The 25,800-nt window shown below is 36.3% G+C and overlaps 1 protein-coding gene across 2 annotated transcripts in view; it reads right to left on the bottom strand.

Annotated features, from left to right (window-relative positions):
- Positions 1 to 25,800, bottom strand: part of galnt9 (polypeptide N-acetylgalactosaminyltransferase 9) — a 183,571-nt gene that overhangs the window by 1,824 nt on the left and 155,947 nt on the right. For both annotated transcript variants that reach the window (XM_006640301.3, XM_069182222.1), the window contains 3 exons: positions 9,199 to 9,384; positions 7,161 to 7,298; positions 4,994 to 5,089 (listed from right to left, as the gene is read on the bottom strand). In XM_006640301.3, coding sequence (XP_006640364.3) covers positions 4,994 to 5,089; positions 7,161 to 7,298; positions 9,199 to 9,384 — 420 coding nt within the window. The remainder of the gene's footprint in view (positions 1 to 4,993; positions 5,090 to 7,160; positions 7,299 to 9,198; positions 9,385 to 25,800) is intronic.

The raw sequence follows: 25,800 nt of genomic DNA on the forward strand, positions 1-25,800 counted from the left end.
ATGCCAGTACAATGGCCAATTCAAACAACACTTCACTTTCCCAACTGAATAAAAGCAGACAAGAGAAAAGGCTTTCCAGTGCTTTCTTATTCTTGTGCCAAAGGCCCAGAGAATACAGCACATTAAAAACATTCGTGAACACAGATTTCAAACTACAAACTATAGTGGGCGATTGTTCTTTCAATAGCTTAAGCACCTACATCATGTGAAAGCTACCTACGTGTAAGTGAAAAAAGAAAACACAAACAAGAAAGGATCAATTGGACAATTCAGAGTTTGGGGTTAAAAAAGCTAAACTAAAAAATGCAATGATAAAAAAAAGCCCTTTTATGGTAAAGTATTTTTTACCAACAAATCTGCTGTCTAAAGCATTTGTACATCATTCCTTACATTTTTGTTTCTTAGAAGAGAAAATATTTTCTAAAGCCTTTCATTCAAAATGCTATTAATAGAATACCTGGCAAGTTTTGCTCTAAGCTTTAAGAAAGTATTTGGATTGATTTCATGCGGAGGTATAGTAAAATCTCTTTCCAGTTGGACTTCATAGTTATCTGATGTTAAGAGCAAGTTAAAATGTACAGCTGGTTCTTGAATAATCATTCTTTATTGACCTTTAAACGAAAGAGGACCACTCAGACAAGGGTAAGGCCAAGGCAAGTCTTTTCACACCCTCCCAATTTCTAGAACTAAATGGTTAAGCAGCGTGTCTTTACACATTTAAGCAGTTTGCAGTATGGGGGAATAGGGGAATGCAAACTAGTCATACATGCACTAGTCAAAGTTCCCTGTCCTTGACTCCCCTGCATACCCTGTACTGTCTCCAGTAGAAATGACGTTGATTGAAGCAACAATGCAGCTATCATTAACAAAAATGTAAGGCGTCTGACGACACCCAGCTCAGGCCACCCATCTGTGATACGTTGTATTGTGCAATAGTGCTTGGGGAAACAGAATTTGCTCATTTCATAGTCAGACCTTAGACCAGGGAGGTCTGGAATTCAGGGCCTAAACTGCACAGTGATTTTACTGGCTTACCCATTATAAAGTCCTTAGTAAGACTGTTTCTTCAAGCTTAATAGTCAGGCATTATATGTGCTCATTTGTAGTTGAGCTGCTAAGCTTCAATCAGTAGAATTCCACTAAGCTCTGTGTTGTGGATTGCAGGTGTACAAAATAATCAACAGCCTAATGTTTTGGATTAAATAGATTAAAACAACACTAATCTGTATAGAGAATTTTAATCTCTAAGAGTCCAATGAGAAAAAATACTATCACAAATCCTCATATATATGCTAACTGTTCTACTTAACAGTTAAAAAAAACAGTACAAAAATTCTGCCAGTGACCATACAAGCTTTGACTTGAGATAGTTTTTTTAGCAAAACCCAAATGTTTTAGCTATCCTTTATTAATGGTTAGGAAATAATTTTTTGTTACTAATCATTTTTAAAAAGGTCTATATTTCACATTGCCAGAAAATCCATTGATTAATTTTTTTAATGAATTTGTATTACACCCTTGAAAAGGCAGAAACCCTTTTCAGTATACAAATAAAGAAAACATCAAAAATAAAACATAACCTGTCATGTTTATTTTTGGACTGATAAATTATGATGAGAAATTCTGTTTTTTTTCCCTACTTCAGTTTAATGTTGAAAATTTACCTTGCATGTTTAGTTTCATGTCTGATTAGTAATAGCAACCACATAAATCACTGCCACTGTTACAAGTAATACTTTTGCATAGTACTGTATTTAATTATATTTATAATTACTGCAGTAATAATCACAACACATATTGCCTTATAAAAAAATGGGAAAAAACAATTAAGGATAAAATTACAAACATCTAAACTAAAATTTTAAAAGTGGTTCCTGGAAAGCTCTTAGCTATTTGACTTGATATTATAATATATCGTTTTGCAAATAAAGGTTCTGTCTTTCTACATTACATTAAACATTCACTAAGGCTGAGGCAATCAGGAAAGTGGGGATTTAATTATTCATAAGAAAAATATTCCCCGAGAAACAAGATGCCAAACAATGGGGTGGTTGTAAGGAGGGGGAGTTGGAAACAATCAATGCAGATACACATCATTGTGAATTTCTTTCACAGGTTGTTCACAGATGTTGTTTTGTTCCATAATTCACTATGAGCAGACTGCAAACTACTGCTTTGTTCAGCAAAATGCGTGCAATGGTCTTTTTCAAAGAAAACTGGTTTAACCTTTTACCACATGCAGTATACACATCTGCAGTTGTATGTAAAAAAAGTATGATACATTAATGATAGAACAACAAGCATGTTATAGTTCTAAGTTGAACAATTAATTAATTAATTGCAATTAATACAGGATTGGGTACACTGTACTATGTAAAAGCCCTCAAAAGGTACCCTCCAAACTCAGATACTGCAGTAAGATACAGTGGGGCAATGTGAATAGAAGAATATTGCTGTGATACTCAGTAATATCAACCTGTTTTAGAAGATCTCTTCCTTAATGGACAGCACGCCTTTTGTTTTGCTCTCTTTAAATATGCATCTTCCAATATTCCAATATATGACTTAACCTACAGTGTTTTACTCAGTGGTTCAACCCAAGTGAAATAGGTAACCACATTTTAAACATCTACAGTACATATTTTTGCAAAACATCAATTGTTTCTGTGTCTGATTTTGACCAATTACATTCAGGGGTTTATGATAAAAAAACACTTTGTTTTCTCTTAAGTGTCATTAAGGTATTATAGCACTAATATTATTTTATCACTTGTTAGTTTAAAGCTGGGCTGTATTTTTATGTCGGAGTAAATTTTCAGTGACATTAAATAGCTTTTGTATATGAGACACATAGAGGTCATCTCCTGCAGTATATGTAGCTCAAGTAATGGTTTATGAATTCCTTCCTAAAACCCAATGACAGCACAACACAACAGGCCTAAATCACTAAATGACTATCCTGTAGAAATTATTTTATTTATCCTGTAAAAAATTGTTTCAGTGATGTGCATGAGGGAAACTAATGCCATTGTGGTGGGAGGGATATTATCCTTGTTTATTTTAAATAAAGTATGAGCAATATGTTGTAGCTCCTTTTGTGTAAGCCTACATCCACTGAATGTTTTTCAAATCTTACAGTTTGTAAGCTGATTTGTCAGTAGCAAATGAACTTGGCAAAGGTAAGAGCTGTATAATCCCCCTGTTAAGATATGTTCCTGGGTTTTACTTGATGCCTGTTGTTTTCTAATAAGGTTAAAATTGGACTGTCGGAAGTATTAATCTGCAGGGGAGGTATTGAGAAAGCCAGTCAGGTCCAGTATGGCTTCACTGCTTCACTGCACTTTCAGGTCTCCTAAATCTTTAATGAGCTATTTTTGTTTCAAGTAGTAAGAATGTTCAGGAATGCCTCATCTTTTCATAAAGTGCAGTAATCGCACAATAGTAAAACTGGGGAAGGCAGGAACAGTTAACATTCACTTCAAACTATACAAACATTATCATGTACTTGTACATTTAAAAAGCCATCTTTCTGCTACAGGAAACATATCTATAGTACAGTACAAATCCAAAATGACTCACAGCATTGTCTTAGTGTACTGGAGACTGCAGTCTTTTCTTGTTGCCTATAGTGTGTTTTTTGCAGTAGGAACTGCCAGAAGCTGGCAGGTTTAATCCTGCCCTGTTTCCCAGATATTTAGAGGCCCAACATACAGTCCTTTACCATGTTGCGATAGCGCTGCAATGTGATGTGCTAAGATTAGGAGGCATACCACAACATGAGGGGTTACAAGAGACTTCCAGGATGAAAACACATGACCTCTTGAGCAGTGGCACTGCATGCTGTGGAAACTCACACTTCTTATTCTCAATTCTCCCAGAGGACTTAAGGGGTTCTTAAATTAAGTAGGACAAACTGTTAGGTGAAATGCATTTCCTTTCAAATATGCGTGTCTTAATGTCTTTGCACAAATGTTTCATTGTTTGCATTGTACAATTAGACACAAGTCCAGTAACCTGAAGTACTGACTATATAGCTTATAATTTACGAATTTCACTACATGTTTTATTCCAGAGCATGGGATATGTTGCAATTAATGGAAAAAGACCTTGCAACGATCTTTATGTAGAAATTAAATTCATTATCATTAATTTGTCACTCAACATTAATGGAATTGTCTGTGGTATTGCAACATTGCATTTAGTCTCCATGCCATGAAATAGCTTTTTAACAACACAATTCCAGACAGGTTCATGAAATAACTTTATTGCTTTCATGCCTATGGTACTATGATCTTCTTATACAGAAAAAAAAAAGTCATACCATTAACATATTTTCTCTATTTGCATGCCTTTTAACACCTTCTGCCTGTCTCGCCTGGCCTGTAGGGAATGATAATAGCTAAAATCTAACCTGATGACAGACTTCTGCTTGGCTCTTGTGATCATCTATGATGAAATGTTGATAACTTTATCCATTATTTTATTCCATTGCCAGGAAGTAAATAATTGTACTGTCCTTTAAAGCAAGCTGCAGGAGTCTCTAATGGCCAAGTGACATTTTGTGTAGTAGTGGAGGGCGAGGCATACTGTAAGTGAATATTAAACAGTGAAAGTGTCCTCAGACAGGGATTCCAGGAATTTAATGGGGTTTACAAAAATATGTTAAGGAGAAAAGGCCACCCCCTATACATGCCAAAAACCCAGTCTTCTAGTGTTGAACCTTACTAAAGGGCTAGATGAGGCAACCTCTTCTCAGTTGTAATCTCTCATATTTTCTTATCTTCCCTACATTGCTCACTTTCTCTCCAAAACACCCTAGCTCCCCTGATCACTCCTAGAGTACCAATTTGTCAAGGGACTCCCCTGATCACTCCTAGAGTACCAATTTGTCAAGGGAATCTCTTTGCTTAACAGCCCTGGACAATTAAAGGCAACCATGGCATCCAGGTGTAGAGAGAAAGAGAGAGAGAGAGAAAAAAATAAAAGCACCTACCTGAGATGACATCCCATGGCATGGATATAGAATGGCTTTATCATCGTCTTCAGATCCCTGGTCTAAGCAATAGCCGCTGGCCTTGCTGTTTCTCACCTGGGGAAGAACCAGACAAAAAAAGAGATGAAAGGAATATTTATCTTGTAGTGGTTTACTAAGAGCTTCTAGATAAGCATCACTGATCTGTCAGGACAGCAAAAAGCCTTCAGGTGTCCACGCCAAGTTCTAAATCTGTATATCATTTATCTTGACAAATGAAGAAACAGTGCTTCCACCCCTGCTGCTTCCACGCTTCATGAAGTTTTTTTCTTCTCAGCTGATTTTGGGGAGCCATTATTGCTATTATTTTTAGTAAGGATACAATATTCCAAAATCTAGATAGATAGGTCCAAATCTGTCAGTCCAGAGAGTCCATCCTGGTTTCCATGGCATTAAGTAAACAGAGAACACATGACTTTACTCCTGAATGGGTCGACTGTCCATTTATAGAAGTGGGTGGATAGGAGCAGTGAAGATAACGTATCCCATTCTAGGCACAACTTTGGGGACTAGAACCCACAGCACACAAGCCATGAACCCAGAAACCTAACCACCACACTACGGTCCTCCTATAAGCTATCTAAACAAAATGAAAACGAGATAAATATGAAAAAAAATGACAAATAGATTTGCAGTAAGAAACAAGTACAGATGATGCAAACCATTCCTTTATAACAGTGTGAGTTACTCCTGCCTCAAGACCTGATTCATACCTAATTCTATTGACTGCATATGAGACAGTGTGTGAAACATTTGCAGTATTAATTTGCAAAGAATGTCTGACCACCTATTCACTGTGATATCACTGTGGCAGCCGGATCTTTTACAGTGGATATGTTACAGTGGGATGTGTCCCGATCTGGTGCTTTCACTTCAGTTCATACAGTACTAAGACTTTAACATCACACCTTGCGTTCTTATAGAGCAATGCTTATGAGTTAGATATGCCAGACACTTCACTGTGGTACAGATCACTGGCAAATGAAAGCAGTTTTCAGTAAACACTAAGTTAAAATAATATAAAGTATGCTGAATTCATAATATTTCTATATGTAGAATTACTGTAGTTGTAGGACAAGGCATTAGTGGCTTCCTTCTTTCAATACTTTGTCTAATATTCCAATAATATTGTTACTTCTATTGTGAAATCAATGTGAAATAGATTGTCACAATTATGAGGGTAACTGTTATAACATCTTTTTCAGCTCAAAAAGCATACAGTTTTAGGTATAATTTAGTGATATATATCATCCTTGGCTTAGTAAATCGAACATGGATGTCTGTTCCTAAAGTGTTGAATTAAAACCCCATCACCTACAGTCCTCATTTAAAACAATAGAACTAGACCCAGTTGCTATGGGAACATAACATTCTATTACATCTCTCTGTTTTTAATGCTTTATGTAACATTTTGTTCTATTTAACAAAAATAAATGAACGTACATTAGATGTTGACAATGAAATTGAGCAGAGGTCTATTGTTTAAAGTCGATGTCCCACATTTCCAATAATAGTCTGAAACAATAGAATGGTCTTGTTTGCAAATAAGTGTTCTATCTTGACATGAAAAACCATGAATAGTCCTGATTATCCCGATCCTCCATAGCAAATTCAAACATTATTTAACTGAACACAAACTATCAAAGTGATATTATACAGCAATGATATTTTAACTGCATGTACAATATTAATAATCTGATATGTAATTCTGCAAATGTTTATAGTTACTTTATGGCATGTATTGTTTTTTTTTCATTTCTGCTGCAACAAAGAAATAGGACATTAAGTAAGTGGCCAATAATATAATTCATTAATTTTCTCAATCATTTGCAGATATGACAGGCAACACAACTGCAACACATGACTCCTTTAGTACACTTTCCCTGTCAAGTCTCTGACTCCATTATTATCTGATCATATATTTGAAATTGTTCTCCTAGTTTACTTTACAATGGAGATTACAGAGCACAGTACAAAGGACTGACACTGTTCATTTCATTTTGAGTCATCATCTCTGGAACAATTCCTTTAACGGCAAACATTTCCATCTGAATCACATTTGTTTTTCTAACAAACAACGATTAAAACCTTCTTAAAAATAAGGATTCAGTTTCAGTTCAGTTCTTACCTCTCCATAGGTTATGGTGTTATTGTAAATCCTCATCTCAGGATAGACATTTTCAAGATACCACCGGAAACTCCGACATTGCAGTCTTTTTCTCAAGGAGATTCTTTCCGAAACATCTCCGAAATCAACACCAGGGTTCTGTTAAATTAGCAAAGAGGGAGAGAGAAACTATCAACGCACAGACGTTCAGAGAATTTTCTCCTTTTACTTTTAACATGAGTCGGAAGCAGCATAAAACTTTAGAAAGTGAGCTGTAGGAATAACATTGGTTAAAATGCAGTAAAAGAAAGCATTATTAAACTTGCCCTTTTTTGCAGTCTATTCCCAAACACCATGCCCCCTGTAAGGTGGAAATATACACTTTTATATACACTACTGTTTTATCTTTAACTGTCTGAAAGCGCATTCTGCAGCATGACAACTAACACACCAAACGTGGAAAAGACCTATCCTATTGATTCTTAGGTGAACTTTTTTAGGCAGTGTTTACAAGAGAATGAGTGTAATGCCACTCTCATGAGAATCCCATTGTTCCTCCATTAGAGCTGATGCTATGCTTTGCAAATTTTAATCAGGTCTTTAATTATGAGAGCTCAAAGCACTCATGGTATAATGTGGACACCTTCCAAGATTTATGATGAGAATGTATAATAGCTAAAACAGACTCTGGTGTTTAACCTCCAAAGACAAAGTGCTTCATTAAGTGCTCCGGTATTTCAAATGCTGTGTGTAAATATTTTAATTGCAGCACCTACAGTACTCTTCAATAATTATTTTGCTAGGTCTTTGAAATTGTAGCTCACGATGCACGCATCATATTTTAGATTTCAATAAATCACCATTTTGTTCTGTTTACTTTAGCTTTGTTTCATATCTTATATTTTAAAAGTAATTAACTTAATTATGTGCTTGAGGAAACCATTTACTTGTAGCATTTCAATTGCTTCAGTAAGCAGGGACATGCATACTTAAAGTAATGATGACAGCTACTTCAATTACTGGCTTACAATATTTCTCACAAGAAGAAACATTGAGGGTGGGGTGTGAAGGTCACTACACTCATTTAAGCATCTACATAAATTCCCTGTTTTCAAAAGGGTGGGTTGTATCCAGCTATATCCAGAATTTAGACCACAAAACTGTTAAATTAAAAATAAATCCAATAAACGTAAACAGCTAAAAATGGTATTTGGTAAAGAGAATGTCAGGATTTATTGTATTGGTGAATATACTGTAGTATGTGCAATTTTCATGGCATGGTCATCAAGTTGTTGCAAATTTCAGGTTTGACTGGACCAGAGAGGTTCACTTGATAGATACAGTATGGTCAGAACTGAGACAGAATTGTGTATAAACACCATGAAAACAATCTTCACATTTGTGTATTCAAACTAATGCTTACTGATCCATCTGATATTTTTTTTGTATTACTGCTAAGTCTACAGCACGTTTCGTGTTTAATAATAAGCTGATCCTGTGCTTGTTTGCATTGACTGGTAAGTGATCATTAACCCATGGGATGCAGAGAGGTCACATTTTAGAGTGTTTTTGAATTCTACCTCATTTGCACATCATTTCAATTAGTCCTCAACATTTACTGGGCTAGCCATTCAAAGGTATAACTCCAGTATTGCACAGCCATGTTTATATACGGTAGCTCATTCTAAATCATCTAATGATTTATTATGTTTTATTAAATAGTTCTTTACCAAAGATAACGATTTTTAAGAAACAACTGGATGAGATCCTTGGATGAATTAACTACTGACTGCTAAATGGCCCAAAAAGCCTCCTATTCTTTGTAAACTTCCTTATGTTTTTATGCAAGATCAATAACAGCTTCCAAGATAATGGACTTGCCTTCCTGAAGAAATTAAGAATCATCCTGTAGCTCAGTAATATGAAAATTGCTTTTCTCCTGAGGAGCAGGCAAATCGAAAGGTCCAACAATGTTACAGTTGACAAATGTTTCAAAAATACCAGCCTAGGAATAATTCCCCAAAAAACAACAGCTTTAAGAACATGCAAAAGTACTCACATTCATAGGTATGTTCCAGGCCATGTATACATGGGACTTGAATTCGTCCATCCACACCTCTGCGGCTCTCAGTGCGTTCCTCTTTGCATAGTAATCAATATCGTTATTGTAAGGCTTCTTTGTGCGTTCAATGTGAGCGACTCGGGCGCAAGGCAAAACCTCCATACTGCCGCCACACTGCCACACCTGAAAGAAAATAAGTGGTATGCCTGGGTACTAACATTGAAATAACACGCCTTGGCTTTTTGTTTGAATCCATATATTAGTATTTATGTTAGGATGATGCTGGAGAATTGATATTGTACAACTTTGAAAACATGCCATGTTGTGTGTGTGTGTTTTGTAGCAGCTTTACACGCAAAACATCTGCAAGTCTGGACTTACATCAGTTCTGTTCCCAGGGCACCTCTCTACACTTGAATTCAATATCCATTTCATGGATTAAAAGTATTAAAAGTTTCAGTGCAATATAAACCGGTGTTTCATTAAGTTACATTTGCTCAACATTACTTTCATGGCATGTAGTTATGTCAGCGTGTCCGAACACCGTGGTTTGCTGATCTTAACATTTTTTATCTGATATGTTTCCTTCTTGCAATACAGGTGCAGAGTCAGCTGTCTCAATGCACAGCCTCTCACAGTGCACTTGAATGTTCATTTACGAGTGACCATAGGTACAGTACTACCAAGGGATGCATGTATTTTTTGTTTTTCTTTGTTTTTAAACGTGCACACACACTCACATACAGTATGCATCCCCCACCCCACTGTAAAAGGGTTGTAATTTGCTTGTTGTTCCAATTAAGTTTGTTGATCATTATTTTCTGCTGAGGTTTGTAATTCGCAAATTACTGGCTTTGTATTACAACAAACCTCCAGAGCGAATAATGGAAACACTCCGTCTGATATGATCATTTTACGCGCTGGCTTTGTGAGGCAAGATCTTTCTGCTCATCAGCAAAATGAAACAGAACACAGACAAAAAAAAACCTTAAGCCCTTCTTTTGTTACATTCAGCTCTGTTACTAATACCAGCGATTAACAAACAGACATGGTGATGTCCACTCTGTCATAAGTGCTTTATTTCCAACACTCTGTGTAAATTGATACAGTAATGAGATAAGCCGATCAGTGTGACGCGAGCCATTTTGAACATAGTCTTGTCTCTTGTTGTCTTCCCTGCAAGATGGATAGTGTGAATCTGCCATGATGATTAACATACAGTACTGAAGAATGGCTATTATCAAGGGCAAGAGTTCATGAGGTGCTGCAGCCACTGTGCTGAGGCAGTGCACTCAGGCACCTTCATATGGGGATTCTACAGAGAAATACCGCAGATCAGATTGCGTTCTTTTTCAAGGACACTCTGGAGATCTGTATGATAATACAGAGTGCAGAGAGGAATAAAACAATGCTATTTTAATGTTACAAAAAGCTCAGGAACTATTAATGTGCATGCTATGATATATTGGATCTACCAGTTTTCTGTGCGTTTTTTTATATCCACAGAATCAGTGTAATGAATCAGTAAATCTTTGGCAAATACTCTTGCATGAAACAATATAAATTGACTTTTAAAATGTTTGTTGACATGTTTATTTTCACATGCAATTATTTTTCACATCCACACCATAGCTATGTTTGATGTGCCCTGCAAATAATATCTGCGGTAGATTGTACAGGAGGGGTTGTTGTTGAATGTTTTATTTTAAATTGTTTTCTTTGAACATATACAGCTTACACACTTTTCTGTTAAAGAAAATGACATTCAGATTGGAATGCATATGTTCACCAAAGGCATGCATATTTTACATTAAAGAAGTAAAAAATGAGAAAAACAAACAATTTACTCAGCATCTGAAATTTCAACTGCCCAAAGTACTTTTTCAAAGCATTTTTGGTGACAGATCTGACAGTCCTTCAAAAGAAAACTCAATTTTCTGACCGGGGGCTAGGAAATTGAAATGCCTTGTTCAGTTAATCTTCACGTGTTGGCAGGTAGGACTGGCTATCCCTAAATTCTGTACGATTCTAAGCAAGATGGAAAAGTGACAAACTGAGGGTAGCATTCCTTTTAACCTGTCAACAATCTTGGGGCCAGCAGCTTTTTACTTTAAATTTGAGATGAATTACCAAAATGTAGAAACAGACAAAAAATGACAATAAAGGAAATTGAAAAGCTGTCCTTAATATCTGCGAGAGTCCCCTGTAATTGCTTTGCCTAATGAAACTTCAAGCTACGATGCACCTTTTCCCAGTGAAAATGAATAAACAGTACACTATATTGTATCTCTGGTAGACACAGACGATTTTTATTTGGCAAGACAGTTAGAAAGAGTGCATTATTCATAGTTTTCAAGCCCTTTTTCTTTAACCAAATGTTGTCTTTGAGAATCCCAGTAACATTCAGCTAGTACATACTGTACAGTACTGTAGCACAATGTGCATAAATACTGATGAATGTCTGAAATAGGAAATTCAAGTACTGTGATTATCAAGGATATTTCAAATCTAATATACAGTAAACTCAGAAATGGTATTATAGGTTCATCAAGGTAATGACTTGTTTATAATAGAGCATACTGTATTACCTTTAGTCTAGCTAGATCATTTATAACTTTCCAGAAGAAAGGATGTCAGAAACATTGTCATTATTGTTTGCCTGTGTTTTATAGGCTATTGTTCTGTCTCAATTATTCTTTATTGTTTCAAAGTAGCTGATCTTTTTTTGAGTGGTACTTATCATGTAAATCAACCCAATTCTCTTGTATTTGCTAACGCATCGAAGAGTGGAAAAAGACATACTGTATTCGTCAGAGGAGTGCTTTAATGATTTTACAGATTTCAGCATCAGACAAGATTTAACAAGGCACTCTGGATATGTGAAGAGGGTAAGAGGCTGCAAGTGAATTCAGATGAGAATATGACACCACACTGAAACGTGGTTGAAATATATTCTGGAAAGATCATAATGTATTATTTGTAAGAGTACAACACCACCACTAAATGGATAAATGAGCTCCATGTTTGTTTTTGGAGTCAAACCCACATGGTTAGACTGTATCTGGATGATTAGAGATACAGCTGGGAAGGAAGGTCTGATGTCTCTTATGTACATGAGCAAAAAGATCAGGAAATAGTATAGGTAGTATGGTCATTTTCCCTCTCCACAGATTTTCATTGCAAACTCTGTTGAGACTTGTTGAAAATATCTTACCATTTTGTACAGAATTGGTGGTTAGAAAATAATTGTGGTAAAAATAAAGATCAAAAGGTGTTTATTTTGCGCTACTCAATATAAATCTAAAAAATGTCCACAGAGACTTCAAGTTCAAAATCTATGAGTGTGTTTTGCTTTGTATCTGAAGCTGAAGTAATTTATCTTGGCTCACATTTTACCATCTTCAAAGCATATATTCTATCTCCTGCATTTTTTTAAATGTCTCCTCGGTGAGATGTTGCAAACAGAAACAAATGGAACAAAAATCCCACTGAGTTGTCAAAAAACCTTAGAGGTATATATATATACAAAACTGTATAGCATGCTGATGTAGAAAGACAAGTATTCTATTTCCAAAAGTGCAATGATTTCTGTTTGTTTGTTTGAATGGTTTCTGTCACTATACTCAAAAAGCATTAAATGGGACCACACAGATTGTGTATGGGGGGAGACTTTTATTTAAATAAAACTATTGTTTAAAATCAGACTTTTTATTTTTTATTTTTGTCATGTTTTCATGTTTAAGCATTGCCCTGAAGTGATTGACATTAATATCTTATGTTTTGTCATCAGATGATGAAAAGACTCTTAAGTGTAAAGCACACTACAGTGATACATACAGTAGTACTGGTTTTAAATATACAGTACAATGTGGCTTTCTTTTATGTTCATATGAAGCAACTAACATAAGGACTAACTTTGTATGACTCCCTTCTAGAGTTTATATAAAGTTAAAAACACAGAGCCATTCATCACGTTACAAATCTCTGTATATAATGAATAACTAAACCCACTATACTGACAACACAAGGTTTGCATGCAAGGATTTCAGTATTTATCTTTAAGGGAATTCAAAGCCATTTCTCATGGTTTCTTACAGCATGTTTTACCAACTACAAAGCAAATTAATAGTTGTATAATTATAAACAAGATATTTTTCCTTTCTGTTTCCTGTACGTATGTCTAATTTTCATTTGAATCATTCAGGTCTTCTTCTCTGTCAAGATCAATCATGACCACATAACCTGATAAGATCACTTTATTGGCCATATACAATTTCTTGTATTAGGAATTTGTCTTTTCGCATGCCCCAACTTGCTCTCCATTAGACACACAGGCAGGGAGAGAAGCTTGGGGTCAGAGCACAGGGTCAGCCATTTATATGATGCCCCTGGAACAGTTGGGTTAAGGCCTTGCTCAGGGACCCAACGGAGTAGGATTCCTCTGCTGGCAGCAATCTTACAGCCACAGGTGGAGATCCTTAGCCACAGAGCCACCACACCGCCCTGCTGATGTATTATATATTATCACCAGTGTAATTTTGCTTTCAAATTCAGAGCTAAGCATTTTTTCTAGCACTCAAGTACACATTTGAATGGACTTTTTATCATTTCAAATGATGCAAAGTTGGTAACAGTCATACAGGCATTACTGAAAGATAAAAGTAACAAAAAATCATAACTGTAAGCTCTTAGTTATTGGATATTATGATCCGTATGATGGTACGGTTAAGAAAAGTTCATTTATTTCACAAAGTTTTGGTGAGGACACTCAAAATTGATCTCCATATGGTAGAACTACATTTTTATATAATAGTGTTCTTCATACATTGTGAGTATGTGGGAAGCAGACTTAAATTATTACCAAATGTTCAAAATAGTAATTTTAGATGCCTTGCAAAAAGTAATGTAATTAATGTTAATTGCACTGCATTTGATACATGAAACCCAAGCAAATTCCTTGCTATTAGGAATGAATGCTCTTCAGTTGAATATTTAAGTCTTAATTTTACAAATATTGATATACAGTATCTACAGTATTGTTTAGATTATTTTTCACTTTGAAAAAAATCATTGCCATATAAAATGATATAATTTTATGAAAATGATAAAATTCAGTATTTCTTTAAGAATAAGCAACCAAAAATAAATTCATTAACTCTGTTGAGCTGTTAAGAAGAGGGACACACCTCACTATTGGCTGAAGAACAGGACAAGCAGAGAATCCAGCACTCAGCACCATTTCTTCAATTATCTGCATTCTACTTTCTTTCACAGAGAAAACACATGAATCCCATTCACCCACTCTACCAGAATGTTACTTTTGTGACTGGCAATCCATAATTGTTGGGTATACTTGGTCACTCACACACTGCACATGTCATAGTTGGACACCTGCAGCACTTTGTGGTTTGCAGACAAGTGCTTTTATCCGTATAATTGGTGCAGCAGACTCAAAGATGTTCCACAATGAGAGCATTCCTCTGCAGAAATCTTGTCTTGACACACAAAATGGTGCCCTTTTCTCAAGATAAATGGACCCTTCAAAGAAAATTCTGTGTGTGTTTATAAAGCAAAACCTCCAGACTTAGAAACAGAAATGCATCCTTTTGTGTTGCTTTTAAAACTCAACCTTTTCTCTCTTTTTTTGCCTTTAATCACAGGCTGACCCAGTGACTATTTGAAAGCAGTCATGTCTGCACCAGGCAGCTGATTCCAAATATTATTTTTCGGTGGCAGCCCCACTATACATATCATAGAGCTCAGCCCTCCTGTCTGTCTGACTGCCTCTAAGTGCATTCCTCACATTTTTCTATTACCGCCATCTTGTCTCACTCAGCACAATAGTGTCTGAGCAGACAAACTAATAAATTAGCAACAACAACAGCCTGTTTCTCAGTGGGGTATTGTTGGCTGCAGTATTAACCACAGGGCTGAAAGGTCTTTTGTGCTCACTAGGACTAGCATTATGAGAATTATATATGAAGTAATGTGGTGGAGCACTGGATCATTGTTTTTAGTGCCATATGTGGAATTCTCTAACACATTATTGGGAGCCTTGGATACTGGGCACACACATTCAAGAAAATATACATTAGGGACGTGTTATATGAAAGTGTAAAACAGCAACGGATGGTGTGGGACCCTCTTAAGCAGCCTTGATGTGTTTTCCCTTTTCATCACTACAGCAGTTCAATAAGCAAGGCAGTTTCTTAATAGCCCACAAAATGGAATCGACAGCAAAAATCTCAGTCTCTGAAAAAATCTGAAAATCAGACTCTGCAATGAGGTGCCTGGGAGAATGACCAGCAGTTCAGGAACGAACAAAGGCAGTCATTCGGCATCCGTCCCTGGAAACGGCACAGTGTGAAAACCCACTAAAATGTTTGCGTTTCAGTTTCAATTTAAAACCTCAGAACACAGAAAAAAATAAATCCATTGTGATGCAGATGGATACCAGGTGGTGCCTGACAAGACTATTGGCTCCTGATGTTTGTTGCTTTCTTGGGTGTCTTCTCCTTATCTGTTGAGCTTTTTGCCAAGGCATTAGCAAAACTAATCAAACCAAATTACCAGGTTTCCCCAGACTCAAAAGGCGTAATTACAGTATGATGATTGCATGATTGCCAAGTGGAGAACATATTTGGAACATGCAGGCAGCGAAATGTCATTAAACAGCAGCTACTGGTTTATATATAATCTATTTTTTATAGCAAATGAATGTATACGCATTGCATCCGAGTTATCAATTACAAAACACAACAAAAATAATAATGTAATCACTTAAACGAGTTCTGCAAATTCGGGTGAAGGAGATTTCAGCTGTTAAAATGCATTGACCAATGTGATTTTTTAAAAATATAAAATCACAATTATATGAATGATCCCATTCTAAACCTTAGTTTTCAACATGACTATACAGTATATACCAAATCCAATCTCGATAAACAATCTGGAAAGGCCTGGAAAGGAAATGCAACCCCTAGGCTGTCAGGAACAATTTAGTTTGGCTATTTGGATCCCTTTACAAAGTGTTTTATTTGGTATTTAAACATCTTGGAGTCTCTTTCTGCCAGGCACAAAGCAGGATTTAAACAGTGTTTTATTATTAAAATGAATTCAAAATCAATGTACGCACTCCAGTTACTGATTGTTTGAAAGCCATCAATAGCAACTTAAGTTTACAAATATCAGATTACAAGCTATATTGCTATATATTTATACACAAGCATTTTTCCAAGCACTTTCCAAGCCCTATTTTACAGTACTTTTCAAGCCAACATTGGCACATACTTCTTGGCAGTCAGTGCTTCAGGATAAGCATCCTGTTTAAACCCTGAGAGATTTTGTGTTGAAGTTAATTTTAATTCCCTTTTGTTAATTCACTCTGAACAACCACCACGTGATTAAATGTACTGAAAACTGCCCTATTTCATTTGTTATTTCAAAATGTTTACTAAAAAAATCACAGAAATAGTAAATAGCTAGCATGAGTTTAAAGTCATGCCATTTGGTGGTTTAGAAACATTTTCTGATTAACAAAATGCTATTTTTCAGAGTGTCTGTAACAATTCGTGCAAAAATAATCTTTTATGCTTTATACTTAGATCCATCATCTACAAATGACATTTGTGAATATCTTTAGGCAAAACCTAAATGCTCAAATTGAACAGTTTATAAAATTTGATTGTCAGTTTTAGTCCTGATCCATTATTGATGTCACTGTAACCCCTAAAACCCAGACTGTTTTTTTTTGTTTTGTGCACAACTTTGCCACTTAGTTATTATAAATGGTGCTAGGCCCCTTACTAACTTCACAAGTTCTTTTCATCTCCCAGAATCACTAGTGCATCCATTGACCAGACAATGATTACCTGTATATTTCATATCCCATTTATTTCAGTCTATCATTCTACCCATTACACTTTATACAATTTATTCACCAGAGTCACCTATTGACCGAACAGTACAAAACAACCCCAAGGGACTCAGTTGCCAACATATCACCCCAATGAGAAGTCCAGCAGCAGTTTTGGACTCAACCTCAGTGTAGTCAGTCCTTCAGTGGCTCTAAGGCAACTTCTGTCCTGGCCTTCCCCAACAACATGCTCTCTGTTGTTCCCTCTGGCTCCCTCCTACCTTGATTTCTCTCCAGTCCAATGTCAGGCGGGTGGGTGGGAAGATGATGCTGGACCACAGGTCCAGTTAAAACAGTTTGACAACTCCACACCTTGCCTGCAATCAGCCTAGATCAGCCTGTGCTCAGACGAACGCCTTTATAGCTTACACCAGTTGGGAATCTTTTCCATTCAGGAAACTCTCTTCTTAATTGGGTGAACAAGACATAAGGAAATGTCCCTTTTCCATGTCTTGGCCATCACAGATGGAACATGAACACAGATAAAAAAGACGGGAGAGGAGGCAGTTATGTATTTGTATGGCTTTCTAGGGTATTTCCCAGCTCCACCATAGTGTAATGGATATGCACGCACTGTTATTAAGCTTAGAACAAAGGAAATGAAATTAAGAAGGATTAAAGAAGGCAATGCCAAAGTGTCAATATCCATAATTGCATGTGCCTTGTATAGGAGTAAATACATGACCATTATTCCTGGTGTATTAATCATATACTGTGTGCCTGTATAAGATCATTATACTTTTGTAACCCATGTCTATCTTTATTGCTGACAAGGCCTGAGTGTCCTAGAGGACAGTGTAATGTTCAATGCTCAAAGAATATTTAAAATGTTTACAGCAAGAAATGAGCAGCTAACATGGGCAGAAAGATATAAATCCACATAATTTCACCATCTGAAAGCACTTTATTTAAAGTTCTTGCTAGGAACATACTGATTGCTTGTGAGCAATTTGAGAGCCCTAGTTTAGAATAGGTGGATTTCTGCACAGGAAGCAATCCCAGAGGTATTTTTGCATTGAATTTCTCCATCAAAGTCCAGCTGCTCACTTCTCTTAAATTGGAAAATCAGCAATCACTGAAGAAAAATGTTATTTTAAGTTTTCTACCAATATGGAAATTAGTCACTTGCAGAACTAGTAAAGATACCATATAAAGCATACATTTGTATTCCCTATAATGAGTGCTTGAGGAACTCGGTATTCCATGCTGGTATCTGAGCTGTCTCATAGACAGCAACATCTTTAAAATGTAATAAATAAAACATCACAAAGTGTAAATAATGATTTACTGAAGCTTTCACTTCTACTTATTTGAATACATTTTAGACTTAACTAGCACAAATTAGAAAAATGGTTAACAAATTCTATAGAAATGCCATTTTACAAGGGTGCAGCTGTTCCAAATACAAAGCAAATCAAATGTGTGTTTCCATCCTACAAAAGCCTGACCTACATCGAATCCATATGCTTTTTCACAGTCAAGCAGTTATGTATAAGACAAATACAGCATGGTGTCACTAATGACTCACTATGGTGATGTAGAATGCTATAAACAAGGACCATCAGAGGTCAGTTTTATAAATCAGACCTCAGTGTACTGCTAAAAGCTTTCCTTTCCATTCTATAATCTAACCAAATTAGCTGATCACCTGTCACATATCTGTCTCTAACAGCACTTCCGATGTTTCACTGCATACACGTGCTTCTCTGAGAAATCTGAAAGACACACGAAACAGACATAATGGCTTGTGTAGCAGGATATGTCCAAAACGTTTTTAAACCAGACAATGAGATTACTTTTCTTTTACTCATTTTGGCGTGATTTTCAGTCCTCTGTTGTTAAACATGATCGTTTATCAAAGGGAAAAATAATACACAAAATAATATGTTAGCATACTTTATGACCAAAGTGATATATTACGTTCACAACATATCGTCTGCTCGTGAAAGGCTCTCTGCGATCCACTTCCAGCCCATGCAGGAGTTTCCAGAAGAAAGCAATTAAAGGATAATTGGGTATTAGGGAGCTTAAGAATAATTATCCCTTTGAAAACAGCCAGGTGAGCATGTGAAGAAGCAGGATCCATAAAACAAGGAGAGTAGATTATATGTGCAATTCCATCATAATCACTGATCGGCTAAAGGACAAAACATCATGTTATGTTTACTCAGTTAAATGGTGTAAAAAAACAAAACAGGCACAAAAAGAAGCTCCTATCCTAACCTCTCTCTGCTTTCTTTTGCTTTCATCATGTCAGACCTGCCCATTTGTTGTTGTTTTTTTGTCTTTGGCAATTGCTACTCCTATCCCCAATGGCTTTACTGAACAAACTGGAGACAACACTGAAGAAATAAATAAATAGCAGAATTCTCCCCCGAGGGGCTACCGGTAGCATTCTGGGAGACGTGATACACGGCATGTTAAAAGTGGAATAGCAGGGTTTTCAGATAGACATAAAGATGGACGATTATCTGCATTATTCCTAAACTACTATCACTGCTCACCTTTACATGTATGGACTGTACTGTATATTATTAGTATTAAGTATCATACATGCATACCCATCCAATTTATTTACCTCGTTGCATGTATGATCAGCAAGAGGTTGAGCAACTACCATCTGATAAATATTTTGCCCTTATTAGAAAACTGAAACATGTGCCTTCATCTTCTATAATTCAGATTCCTATATGGACATAGGGGAATCAGCGTCAGAATCTTTAACATTAAAAAAAATATTTTCTTACACCTTGTTGCTGCAAATCTTTTAATTTAAATTGATCTGCTGTCCATTGTGTCAGTCCATCACTGGAGCAATTACTGTACTGCCCAAACACACATAACTTCTTTAATCTCTACAATTTGTGTGGCTTGGCAAGGTTGATAACTCTTTTCAAACTAAGATTGTGATGCCCTGAGCTATATGTTCTACTTAAATGAGTTTATGGTTGCATTATGTTTCTTTGAAGAAAATCTGAACCCTAACCCTAACCGACCCAAACCCATAGCAAGGGTTAGGGTTGGAATTATTAGAAAACATAGAGGATGTTTGATGGCATGGTTGTGTTTTAGGACAGAAGTAATATTTAGGAAAAGTGATAGTTCAAGGTTATCTTCACTTTTTGTTTCTTGCATATATGACTCTATAGACTGCATGGCCCTATATGGGACTGTTGTCTAAATTGACCGCAAAGCAAAAATGTGAAAGAAAGTGGTTAAGCTTTGCAAACCATTGCATTGGGCATTGAATGCACTGCCAATTTAACATATACAGCTAAGGTTTATTGCGTATTCCTGACTCCTACTTAACCCTGAAACCATGCTCATTGAGAGCACCATTCAGCAGGAAATTTCCAATAACAATATACTTGTCAAAAAATAAAATTGCACCACAGTTGATACAGTTTGTGTGGTTTGGCAAGGTTGCTAACTCTTTTCAAACTAATATTTTGATGCCCTGAGCTATATTTTCTGCTTAAATGAGTAAATGGTTGCATTATGTTTCTTTGAAGAAAATCTGAACCCCAACCCTAACCGGCCCAAATCCATAGCTAGGGTTAGGGTTGGAATTATTAGAAAACATAGAGGATGTTTGATGGCATGGTTGTATTTTAGGACAGAAGTAATGTTTAGGAAAAGCAATAGTTCAAGGCTATCTTCACTTTTGTTTTCTTGCATATATGGCTCTATAGACTGCATGGCCCTACATGGGACTGTTGTCTAAATTGACCACAAAGCAAAAATGTGAAAGAATGTGGTTAAGCTTTTCAAACCATTGCAGTGGGCATTGAATGCACTGCCAGTTTAACAGATACAGCTAAGGTTTATTGGGTATTCCTGACTTTTATTCTACTTAACCCTGAAACCATGCTCATTGAGAGCACCATTCAGCAGAAAATTTCCAATAACAATATACTTGTCAAAAAATAAAATTGCACCACAGTTGATACAGTTTGTGTGGTTTGGCAAGGTTGCTAACTCTTTTCAAACTAATATTTTGATGCCCTGAGCTATATTTTCTGCTTAAAAGAGTAAATGGTTGCATTATGTTATTTTGAAGAAAATCTGAACCCTAACCCTAACCGGCCCAAACCCATAGCTAGGGTTAGGGTTGGAATTATTAGAAAACATAGAGGATGTTTGACGTCATGGCTGTGTTTTAGGACAGAAGTAATGTTTAGGAAAAGCGATAGTTCAAGGTTATCTTCACTTTTTTTTTCTTGCATATATGGCTCTATAGACTGCATGGCCCTACATGGGACTGTTGTCTAAATTGACCGCAAAGCAAAAATGTGAAAGAATGTGGTTAAGCTTTTCAAACCATTGCATTGGGCATTGAATGCACTGCCAGTTTAACAGATACAGCTAAGGTTTATTGGGTATTCCTGACTTTTAACCTACTTAACCCTGAAACCATGCTCATTGAGAGCAAGATTCAACAGGAAATTTCCAATAACAATATACTTGTCAAAAAATAAAATTGCACCACAGTTGATACAGTTTGTGTGGTTTGGCAAGGTTGCTAACTCTTTTCAAACTAATATTGTGATGCCCTGAGCTATATTTTCTGCTTAAATGAGCAAATGGTTACATTATGTTTCTTTGAAGAAAATCTGAACCCTAACCCTAACCGGCCCAAACCCATAGCTAGGGTTAGGGTTGGAATTATTAGAAAACATAGAGGATGTTTGATGGCATGGTTGTGTTTTAGGACAGAAGTAATGTTTAGGAAAAGTGATAGTTCAAGGTTATCTTCACTTTTTTTTTCTTGCATATATGGTTCTATAGACTGCATGGCCCTACATGGGACTGTTGTCTAAATTGACCACAAAGCAAAAATGTGAAAGAATGTGGTTAAGCTTTTCAAACCATTGCATTGGGCATTGAATGCACTGCCAGTTTAACAGATACAGTTAAGGTTTATTGGGTATTCCTGACTTTTATTCTGCTTAACCCTGAAACCATGCTCATTGAGAGCACCATTCAGCAGGAAATTTCCAATAACAATATACTTGTCAAAAAATAAAATTGCACCACAGTTGATACAGTTTGTGTGGTTTGGCAAGGTTGCTAACTCTTTTCAAACTAATATTTTGATGCTCTGAGCTATATTTTCTGCTTAAATGAGCAAATGGTTGCATTATGTTTCTTTGAAGAAAATCTGAACCCTAACCCTAACCGGCCCAAACCCATAGCTAGGGTTAGGGTTGGAATTATTAGAAAAAATAGAGGATGTTTGATGGCATGGTTGTGTTTTAGGACAGAAGTAATGTTTAGGAAAAGTGATAGTTCAAGGTTATCTTCACTTTTTTTTTCTTGCATATATGGCTCTATAGACTGCATGGCCCTACATGGGACTGTTGTCTAAATTGACCACAAAGCAAAAATGTGAAAGAATGTGGTTAAGCTTTTCAAACCATTGCATTGGGCATTGAATGCACTGCCAGTTTAACAGATACAGCTAATGTTTATTGGGTATTCCTGACTTTTATTCTACTTAACCCTGAAACCATGCTCATTGAGAGCACCATTCAGCAGGAAATTTCCAATAACAATATACTTGTCAAAAAATAAAATTGCACCACAGTTGATACAGTTTGTGTGGTTTGGCAAGGTTGCTAACTCTTTTCAAACTAATATTTTGATGCCCTGAGCTATATTTTCTGCTTAAATGAGTAAATGGTTGCATTATGTTTCTTTGAAGAAAATCTGAACCCTAACCCTAACCGGCCCAAACCCATAGCTAGGGTTAGGGTTGGAATTATTAGAAAACATAGAGGATGTTTGATGGCATGGTTGTGTTTTAGGACAGAAGTAATGTTTAGGAAAAGTGATAGTTCAAGGTTATCTTCACTTTTTTTTTCTTGCATATATGGCTCTATAGACTGCATGGCCCTACATGGGACTGTTGTCTAAATTGACCACAAAGCAAAAATGTGAAAGAATGTGGTTAAGCTTTGCAAACCATTGCATTGGGCATTGAATGCACTGCCAGTTTAACAGATACAGCTAAGGTTTATTGGGTATTCCTGACTTTTATTCTACTTAACCCTGAAACCATGCTCATTGAGGGCACCATTCAGCAGGAAATTTCCAATAACAATATACTTGTCAAAAAATAAAATTGCACCACAGTTGATACAGTTTGTGTGGTTTGGCAAGGTTGCTAACTCTTTTCAAACTAATATTCTGATGCCCTGAGCTATATTTTCTGCTTAAATGAGTAAATGGTTGCATTATATTTCTTTGAAGAAAATCTGAACCCTAACCCTAACCGGCCCAAACCCATAGCTAGGGTTAGGGTTGGAATTATTAGAAAACATAGAGGATGTTTGATGGCATGGTTGTGTTTTAGGACAGAAGTAATGTTTAGGAAAAGCGATAGTTCAAGGTTATCTTCACTTTTTTTTCTTGCATATATGGCTCTATAGACTGCAAGGCCCTACATGGGACTGTTGTCTCAATTGACCACAAAGCAAAAATGTGAAAGAATGTGGTTAAGCTTTTCAAACCATTGCATTGGGCATTGAATGCACTGCCAGTTTAACAGATACAGCTATGGTTTATTGGGTATTCCTGACTTTTATTCTACTTAACCCTGAAACCATGCTCATTGAGAGCACCGTTCAGCAGGAAATTTCCAATAACAATATACTTGTCAAAAAATAAAATTGCACCACAGTTGATACAGTTTGTGTGGTTTGGCAAGGTTGCTAACTCTTTTCAAACTAATATTTTGATGCCCTGAGCTATATTTTCTGCTTAAATGAGCAAATGGTTGCATTATGTTTCTTTGAAGAAAATCTGAACCCTAACCCTAACCGGCCCAAACCCATAGCTAGGGTTAGGGTTGGAATTATTAGAAAACATAGAGGATGTTTGATGGCATGGTTGTGTTTTAGGACAGAAGTAATGTTTAGGAAAAGTGATAGTTCAAGGTTATCTTCACTTTTTTTTTCTTGCATATATGGCTCTATAGACTGCATGGCCCTACATGGGACTGTTGTCTAAATTGACCACAAAGCAAAAATGTGAAAGAATGTGGTTAAGCTTTTCAAACCATTGCATTGGGCATTGAATGCACTGCCAGTTTAACAGATACAGCTAATGTTTATTGGGTATTCCTGACTTTTATTCTGCTTAACCCTGAAACCATGCTCATTGAGAGCACCATTCAGCAGGAAATTTCCAATAACAATATACTTGTCAAAAAATAAAATTGCACCACAGTTGATACAGTTTATGTGGTTTGGCAAGGTTGCCAACTCTTTTCAAACTAATATTTTGATGCCCTGAGCTATATTTTCTGCTTAAATGAGCAAATGGTTGCATTATGTTTCTTTGAAGAAAATCTGAACCCTAACCCTAACCGGCCCAAACCCATAGCTAGGGTTAGGGTTGGAATTATTAGAAAACATAGAGGATGTTTGATGGCATGGTTGTGTTTTAGGACAGAAGTAATGTTTAGGAAAAGTGATAGTTCAAGGTTATCTTCACTTTTTTTTTCTTGCATATATGGCTCTATAGACTGCATGGCCCTACATGGGACTGTTGTCTAAATTGACCACAAAGCAAAAATGTGAAAGAATGTGGTTAAGCTTTGCAAACCATTGCATTGGGCATTGAATGCACTGCCAGTTTAACAGATACAGCTAAGGTTTATTGGGTATTCCTGACTTTTATTCTACTTAACCCTGAAACCATGCTCATTGAGGGCACCATTCAGCAGGAAATTTCCAATAACAATATACTTGTCAAAAAATAAAATTGTACCACAGTTGATACAGTTTGTGTGGTTTGGCAAGGTTGCTAACTCTTTTCAAACTAATATTTTGATGCCCTGAGCTATATTTTCTGCTTAAATGAGTAAATGGTTGCATTATGTTTCTTTGAAGAAAATCTGAACCCTAACCCTAACCGGCCCAAACCCATAGCTAGGGTTAGGGTTGGAATTATTAGAAAACATAGAGGATGTTTGATGGCATGGCTGTGTTTTAGGACAGAAGTAATGTTTAGGAAAAGTGATAGTTCAAGGTTATCTTCACTTTTTTTTTCTTGCATATATGGCTCTATAGACTGCAAGGCCCTACATGGGACTGTTGTCTCAATTGACCACAAAGCAAAAATGTGAAAGAATGTGGTTAAGCTTTTCAAACCATTGCATTGGGCATTGAATGCACTGCCAGTTTAACAGATACAGCTAAGGTTTATTGGGTATTCCTGACTTTTATTCTACTTAACCCTGAAACCATGCTCATTGAGAGCACCATTCAGCAGGAAATTTCCAATAACAATATACTTGTCAAAAAATAAAATTGCACCACAGTTGATACAGTTTGTGTGGTTTGGCAAGGTTGCTAACTCTTTTCAAACTAATATTCTGATGCCCTGAGCTATATTTTCTGCTTAAATGAATAAATGGTTGCATTACGTTTCTTTGAAGAAAATCTGAACCCTAACCCTAACCGGCCCAATCCCATAGCTAGGGTTAGGGTTGGAATTATTAGAAAACATAGAGGATGTTTGATGGCATGGCTGTGTTTTAGGACAGAAGTAATGTTTAGGAAAAGCGATAGTTCAAGGTTATCTTCACTTTTTTTTTCTTGCATATATGGCTCTATAGACTGCAAGGCCCTACATGGGACTGTTGTCTAAATTGACCACAAAGCAAAAATGTGAAAGAA

Source organism: Lepisosteus oculatus, chromosome 22 (genome assembly GCF_040954835.1).
Source record: "Lepisosteus oculatus isolate fLepOcu1 chromosome 22, fLepOcu1.hap2, whole genome shotgun sequence".
Lineage (NCBI taxonomy): Eukaryota > Metazoa > Chordata > Actinopteri > Semionotiformes > Lepisosteidae > Lepisosteus > Lepisosteus oculatus.